We start from the raw sequence: 8,436 nt of genomic DNA, 5'->3' as shown, positions 1-8,436 counted from the left end.
TTCTGGGGCTTCGTCTGACATACTTTGGACATGTTGTAAAGAGGGACAGGTCCTTGGAGAGGGACATCATGCTTGGTAGGGTGGATGGACAGTGCAGGAGGGGAAGACCCTCTATGAGGTGGATTGATTCAGTGACTGGGGTAGTCAGGATGGGTGTGACAGAGACAGTGTGATTGGTACAGGATAGAGCAGGGTTTAGGGCTGTTGTACATAGGGCCACTGTGAGTCACATGCGACTTGATGGCACATAACAACAGCAACAACAGCAACAATAACAACAAAAGAGATTAACTGCACTTGAAAAGCAAAAGAAAAACTCCTTCATTAGTATATAATCCCCCCGCACCTCCCTACCCTCACACCGAGTATACTCCACTCTGCAACCTTCATTCTGAACTCTTAATGTTAATCATAATGCCTTAAAATATATTACTTTTAAACTGTTCTCTCCCTCATTCGCTTCAATGCAGTATACATAATTTATCCAGTTTTTCTACGTCTTACCCCCACCCTGATGTCAGCCTAATTCTACCACAGTGGCACCATACAGTATTTGTCCTTTTGTGACTGAGTTATTTTACTCAGCATAATGTCCTCCAGGGTCACCTATTTTGAATAATATACGGCTGATTTTGTATTGCCGAGATGCTTGCTACATGCCATTGAGTTGATTCTGAATCTTTGACATGCTAGCGGCCTGAATAGAACATAGGTTTTCCAGGCAGGTAACCTTTATGGAGAGCAGATTGTTGTTGTCCATTAAGATGATATCAATTCTCCCTTAGTGCCAACAGTAGCTTTAATAACCCCTTGACCTGTCAGTTGACATCTGAGCACTTAACCACGGCACGTCCAGGACTCCCTCTGAGCTACTTAGTCCACATGTTTGCTGCATACTCACTAAAGCAAATGCCAGTGGAGATCTCTTGGTAAATTTCTGGATTATAGATTAACCTGTGAATCCTTACGGGACAATACTTAGTATGCTAGGAAGCTGTAGTCATATTGTACCCTAGTCCTAATCCAAATTTAGAAGTATAAATGTAAAGTATAACTGACGTCCAATAAAATGTTCAGATCTTATTGGTTTCATTGGATGAGTTTTTGACAATTGTGTACAGTCATAAAAACACATCAAAAACCTATGTTATGTAGATGACACAACCTACCTTGCAAAAAAGTAAAGTCTTAAAATGCTTACTGAAGAAGTCCAAAGATTACAGACTTCAATATGGATTATATCTCTCAATATCAAGAAGAAAAAAAATCCTCGCAGCTGGATCAATAGGTACAATCTTGATAGATGGAGAAAATACTGAAGTTGTCAACAACTTTATTTTACTTGGATCCACAGTCAGCATCCATGGTACAGAAGTGAAGAAATTAAAGGACCTATATGGTGCATTGATGTTAGATGGATCTTAGCTGAAAGCAGAGAATACCAGAAGAATGTCTATCTGTGTTTCATTGATTATGGAAAGGCATTTGACTGCGTGGTTCATAACAAACTGTGGCTGACTCTGAGAAGAATGGGAATCCCAGAACATTTAATCGTGCTAATGCGAAACCTATCCTTGGACCAAGAGACAGTCGTCAGAACAGAGCAGGGCAACACTGCATGGTTCAGAATTGGGAAGGGTGTATGCCAGGGATGCATCCTGTCTCCTTACCTTTTCAACCTGTATGCAGAGCAGATTATCCGAGAGGCAGGGCTCTATGAGGAGAAGCATGGTGTTAGGATTGGTGGACGATCTATCAACAATCTGCGTTATGCAGATGACACAACCCTGCTCATGAAAACTGATGAGGACCTCATGCACTTACTGCAGAGGGTCAAGGACTGCAGCCTTCAATATGGACTGAGGCTCAATATCCAGAAGACAAAAATTCTCACCAATGGACCAATCGGTAGCATCAGGATGGATGGTGAAGGGATTGAGATTGTTCACAGCTTCAGTTTGCTCAGCTCCACAGTCAACACTCTTGGCACCGGTAGCCAGGAAATCAAAAAACATTTTGCGATGGGAAAGTCTGTGGTTAGGGACCTCTCTAAAGTTCTCAAGAGTAACGGTGTCTCTCTGGAGACTAAGGTGCGCCTGATACAGGCCATGGTTTTTGCAATCACTTGTTATGCATCAGAGAGTTGGACAATGACTAGGGAGGATAGAAGGAGAATTGACGCCTTTGAACTGTGGTGCTGGAGAAGAGTACTGAATGTACCATGGACTGCCAAGAAAACAAACAGACTCATCGTAGCGAGGGTTAAACCAGGCTGCTCCTTGGAGGTAAGGATTCTGGGGCTTCGTCTGACATACTTTGGACATGTTGTAAGGAGAGACAGGTCTTTGGAGAGGGACATCATGCTGGGCAGAGTGGAGGGACAGCGCAGGAGGGGAAGACCCTCTATGAGGTGGATTGATTCAGTGACTGGGGTAATCGGGATGGATGAGTCAGAGGCAATGAGATTGGCACAGGATAGAGCAGGGTTTAGGGCTGTTGTACATAGGGTCACTATGAGTCACAAGCAACTCGACGGCACATAATAACAAACAACAAGAAAAAGCAGCAATGTCAGTTTAAAGACTAAGGTGCATCTGACACAAGCTATGGCTTTTTCAGTTAATTTATGTGCCTGTGAAGGTTGGACACTAAATAAGGAAGACTAAAGAAGAATTGACACAGTCGAATTGTGGTGTTGATGAGGAATATTGACTACCGAAAGGACAAATAAATCTGTCTTCGTGAAAGTAAAACTGAGGTGCTGCTTGGAGGCAAGGATGGTGAAATGTAGTCTCACATACTTTGGATATATTGGAAAGAGGCACCTGTCCTTGGGAGAAGACAGGGAAAGTGGAGGACCAGCTAAAGATAGGAAGACCTCACCAAGGTAAATTGATGACAGTGACTGATCATGGAGCTCGAGCGTGGTGGAGGTGGTACAGAATAAGGCAAGGCTTCAATCTGTTGTTTACAGGGTTGCTTTGAGTCATTTACATTTGCATTTAACGTATAAACACAAGGAACTCTTAAAGCACAGCATAGACTGTAAAGCTGACACAGCATCATTCTTTTGTACTTTGAGTCACTATGCCACAGGGTGACTTCAGTGAACCTAACAACGACAGATTATGAACAACTACCTCCAAAATTATTTAGAGCCTTCCATCACCCTGGAAGCTGCTATTTGTCCCTTTTCTGTCAAAACTGCATTCCTCCTTGACTCTGGGACTCACTTTCTGTTTTATATTACCATTGTTTTATCCCTACTTAGCTATCAAATAAATGGAATCATACCATGCACTTTCTTTTCTGCTGGCTTCTTACTAGAATGGCTTCTTAATACAATGCTTTTGAAGCTCTTCTCTGTTTTATCATTTATTCCTCATTTTTATTGCTGGGCAGTATCTCATTGTAGGCCTATACCACCGTTTGTTTATACATTTTTTATTTAAGTTTCATTTCCGTTTCCCCACACTTCCCCCTAGTACACTTCTTATGACTGTGTTGTCATTCTCTTGTCATTCTCACAGCATGGTGGCCTCTTTGCAACTGAGGAAAATTGCATATGTTATTAACTCTTATTTTGTTTTTAAACTGGGAGCTCTGGTGGCATAGTTCCTAGGGATTTGTGTTATTAACCCAAAGACAGCACCCCTCCTTATGCTTGAATTCATGAGTTACTCTGAAGGAGAACGATGGACCATCTATTTGTGTGCACCTATGATTACCTTCTTGAAGGTAATGAAAGAAAGAGAGACAGACAGACAGACAGACTGATACACAGATAGAATAGTAGCCCATTACTTGATACTCCTCTCATGGCTGTTTCCTTTTTCTTAATTCTTATTTGTTTATACTTTCCCTCCATCCTGAGGGTTATCTCTTTAAGTTTCTATCTTTTGCATCACTAATTTTCTGTAATATCCACTATACTTTTTTATTGTTTCCAAAATGAACTTTCATTTTGATCTTGTTTTTGTTCTTATAGCAATGTTCCAGGGCACTTTCTTATTAGTAGTTCTTGTATTACTTATATATTTCTTTTTGTCTATTTATCTTAGTCTGTTACCTTTATAGAGAGGTACCATTTACTTGGATTTTCTCAAATATGACAAACCATTTCCTGGAAATGTATTATTTCTTTATTTTTTTCTGGAAATATTTTTTTTTAAAAGACACAGGGAAAGAAACTATTCTTGTTCTAACATATTTTCCAGTAGCTCCATTTTTTTATTTTCCTTCTTATTATCCTCAGATGAATGAGCTCTGTCCAGAACCAGATGGGTTGAGCGGATTGTCCTTTTGTTCCATTTTTCGTTTTCAACTATGACAATTAAATCTTCTTTCTCAATCTTCAGCTGTGGGGCAGACTGATGAACACATGCCCAGAGCAGTTTCCAGTCCTAGCAGATGTCAAGTCTTGTACCTGTGCCCTGTTGCCGTTGTTTCAGTCTCCTACACCTTTTTCTGTTCCAGTGTTATTAGACTGTGTTAATACTAGCATTCACAGTATTCATACTTCTTTCTCTTTACTTTCTTTTCTACACTCAGTTCTTCTCAGAAGTTTCTTCCATCTTCTGTTCCTCGACTTTTAGCACTGTTGTTTCCTGAAAGTTACGATCTCTCTTGTGAGAAGATAGAGGGAGGTAGTAAGGCAGTGGATGGGGAGGACGGTAAGGAACAATTTTCTGCTGCATAAAACAGTAACATGGTGGAGAATGACTGTGTAGCTTTTTGACTGGCATATACCATGTGTCCCTGAGTTTGTGGACAGATAATGGGAACCATGTAGCAAAGCAGTTTACATATTGGGCTGTTAAACAAAAGGTCACAAATTTGAACCTTCTAGTTGCTCCTTGGGTGGATAAGACTATCTGTACTATGATTTAGAGCCTCAGAAACCCAATGGAGGGTTCTCAGGGGTCTACATGAATTCTTTGGCAGTGGTTTTGGTTTTGTAATAATTACAGGTGGCTGTTAGGGAAAAGTCAAGGTAGGTATGAGATGAAAACTGTATAGATGTCCGCACCTTCCTCGAGTGCTGTCTGCTTTATAATTTGTGTTGATTCATTGAAGATTTAGGGTGTGTGTATGTGTGTGTGTGCGTGCACCCATGCATGCACATGTATTAGCCTTAGTTAGCAATTTTGGATGATTTTGATTTTATTTTAGTGTTCCCCCCTCTAACACTTTCATTATTTAAATTCATTATTTATTTCATAAATTGGGAATCGCAATTCTCCGAGCTTTTAGACTGGATGTTATTTTGAGAAAGAATCTCTGCCTTGTATTTTAAGTGATACATTTAACTACTGGGATTTACATGTTTTAAAAACGAAGTGATTAAAATAAAAAAAATTCTTAAATTCAACAGGGAAAATGATTTTTTTTTAGAAAAACACATTAGAAATCTGTTGTTTCACACATTATTCAACCAGCAATTTTTCAATCAACTAAGACCTCTTTTGACACTTGTCTGTTAGATAGAAGTCAGCAGTTATGAATTCTGACTGCTGGATGATGTGTGGGCCAATACCTAACATATTTGGAATTCATTTTTATTCTCATTTGAATAATTCCTCAGCTCCATACTACCTCTAAAGCCGCACAACATGTGCTTTTGTTTATTGATTTCCGTTGTCTTCATGTATGCGCCAACTCGATGGTCTACTGCTCTTTCTTCACTCTATTTCTTTTCCTTGTATGAATAACATGTGGAACATGATCTTGAATCATCGTTAAAAACTTGCCTTTGATCTTTATTTTTAAAATGGTGTCTGAATTATTGGTAAATGGCAGATTTTGTAGTAGGGAAAATGAACTCTCTTGAATGCTTCCCCAGAGGACTTGAGACTGTCACTTCTCATTTGTTAAAAAATGTCAACAATTATGCTTTAAAATGCAGGTCCTAAATGTGACATTTCAGCTTTTGTGTTCTGGAAATAGAGTTTTAAATGATTATGTATTCTAATAGTTTTCTTCTTAGCTTCCCCCCCCAACTAGTTTGTTTACAAAATTCAAATATAAATTAAAACAAATTCTTTCCATTTCCCTCACCCTCCCACCCATCAAATTTTACAACCTGATGATTAATCTCCCTCTCCCCCTGCACATCCACATCCCTCTGCTTCCCTTAGCTCCCCTCCCCCCATGGAAGGATAGTGTAGTGAACAGAATGAAAGACCATTAGTGATGTTAATATATTTCTAATACAATTCAAAATTTCCTTTTTGTTTTGTTTTTAGCTTAATCCTGATTACCGAGATGCTCAAAATGAGGGAAAAAATGTGGTGAGTAGAATTGTTTTTTTTCCGCCTAAATTGCCAATTATATTGTTTATTTTCATAAGAATGAAGATTTAATGGGGCATTTGAGATTAGGGACTCTTGAGAGACATTCTTTGTGCAGAGACTGCAGATCAAATAGAAGTAAAAGAAGAGATGAGCTGGATTGTAAGATGTCCAGTACCTGTGTGTTTAGGGAGCTTTCTCGCACCTCGGAGGCCATTGATGATTGAGTACTGAAGGCAGCTGACATCTGGGAGATACCATGGACACATGCTTATTTTCCAGATATACAAGGGTATAACGAAAAAGAAATGGAATTGTGACATGATGCTAAAATAGAACAGGAAGATACGGTTTGCATTAAAAATAATTGAGTTTTGTTTATGGAGAACACTTGAAACATCAAGAAATGATATGATTGATTTTTCTGGCATTCTAAAGTATCCTGCATTTAAAAATCAATTTTTATTAAATACTTATTATGATTCGTAGTTCTGATTTAGTCATACTTTGTAAATAAGGTAATTCTTTAGTCCTCTAAATGCATGATGCCAGCAAGACTTCCTTATTTCATCAATATTTCAAAAATTCCAAAGCTGTGATATGATATAGAGAAAACTTGTCAATAATGGACTTTTCTTTAACAAAACATGAACTGAGATATTTTTATTTAATCAAGACACAGTCTGCAATGCAATTTTCTTAGGACTTTAGCTATTCCTTTTGTAATGGGTAGAAATTATTGCTTCATCATAAAAAGTTTTGCCCTTGAATTGAAAGTGTTGGAGTGTTTAATTAAAAAAGAAAGTATCTGGATCTGATGAAATCCTACATTTAACTCCGCACTTCAACTCTCAGACTTAAAACCAAAAGGAAGCTAATCTATCATGTTGTTGGTCCAGTGAAAGCTTTAATTTATGTCTACACATTTCTAAAAAAATCTAAGCAGGTTTTTTAGGCCTGTTAGAATTTCTCCTTTTAATCCAATTGTGTCTGCCCATTTAGGATCTTCACCTCTTAATGTTCATGCCAGGATTGTTGGTTTCTAGTGGAAGAAAGGAAGACCTTCAATGAGCTTGATTGACAAAGTTACTGCAACTGTGAGCTTAAGCACAGTAGAGATTGTGAGAAAGGTGCAGGTTTGAGCAGGATTTCTTCCTGTTGTACACAGGGTAGCCAACTCCATGGCATCTAACAGTAACAACAACAACAACAAGAATATGCTATAATATTTAAAAAGTTGAATATGAATCTGGGAGTACTGGTGGCCTAGTTCATAGCGAGCTGTACTGCTAACCCAAATACAGTGCCTGTGAGCTGGTTCCAATCTCCTGTTGACTCTGGGAGAAAGATGGGCATTCTATTCTAATGTAACTTACAGGCTCAGAAGACCCTTTGGAATGTCAGCTAGGAGTTGGTTTTGCCTCAAAGGTAATGAGTTGAGTAAAAATATGAGTAGTTTTATGAATTCTGGGTCCTTTGGTTCTCAGTACATGGTTGTCTCTGTCTCTAGCTAAACACCACAGGAATATCTGTAATTGAACACATTTGATTTTATTATTAATTGAGAACACACATCATGGGGGGACCGTGGGATATCTCAGTAAGAGGGATTTTGAAAGAAGTTATTATAGGATTTGGCCTGTGTAAAGTTATTTTGGGAGAGAGTTAAGGATTTGAGGCTGTGATGAAGATTAGATGCTGTCAGGAAGTAGAGGTAATTCCATGATTTGTATGTTAATAGGTCTTATTTATAAAGAGGACAGACTAGAACCAGGCTAATCCTGTAATTGATGAAGAAGGAACCCTTATTCTTGTCTGGTGGAGGATGATATTTAGTCATTTTTGTGACAGTAATACTCATGGTATGTCTTTGTTCAGCTACAGCTATGGAGTTGTCTTTGTTTTTGTTAAGGGTTTTTTTTTTAAATCTTTCTTGACTCTTCATGGTCACACATTGTGGCCTTGTCTGATATTGATGGTCTGTGAAACTGTTCATACCCAAAAGGAGAACATCATGCCCAGGTGAGAACCAGGTCGGCTTAATAATGGTAGTAAGGCCAAGGCTTAGCTGATAGTATCAAGCCAGATACTAGAGGTCAAGGCCGCCTTTCTTTTCCCCATGGTATTTTTTTTCCCATTTTTAAAA

At 38.7% G+C, this 8,436-nt stretch overlaps 1 protein-coding gene across 1 annotated transcript in view; it reads left to right on the top strand.

Annotated features, from left to right (window-relative positions):
- ITPR2 (inositol 1,4,5-trisphosphate receptor, type 2) overlaps positions 1 to 8,436 on the top strand; it is a 732,333-nt gene that overhangs the window by 194,852 nt on the left and 529,045 nt on the right. The window contains exon 10 of the mRNA XM_006895058.1: positions 6,246 to 6,290. Coding sequence (XP_006895120.1) covers positions 6,246 to 6,290 — 45 coding nt within the window. The remainder of the gene's footprint in view (positions 1 to 6,245; positions 6,291 to 8,436) is intronic.

This window comes from Elephantulus edwardii, unplaced genomic scaffold (assembly GCF_000299155.1).
Source record: "Elephantulus edwardii isolate Elephantulus edwardi_28Jun2011 unplaced genomic scaffold, EleEdw1.0 scaffold00157, whole genome shotgun sequence".
Taxonomy (NCBI): Eukaryota; Metazoa; Chordata; class Mammalia; order Macroscelidea; family Macroscelididae; genus Elephantulus; species Elephantulus edwardii.
This window is presented reverse-complemented; position numbering and strand designations above follow the sequence as displayed.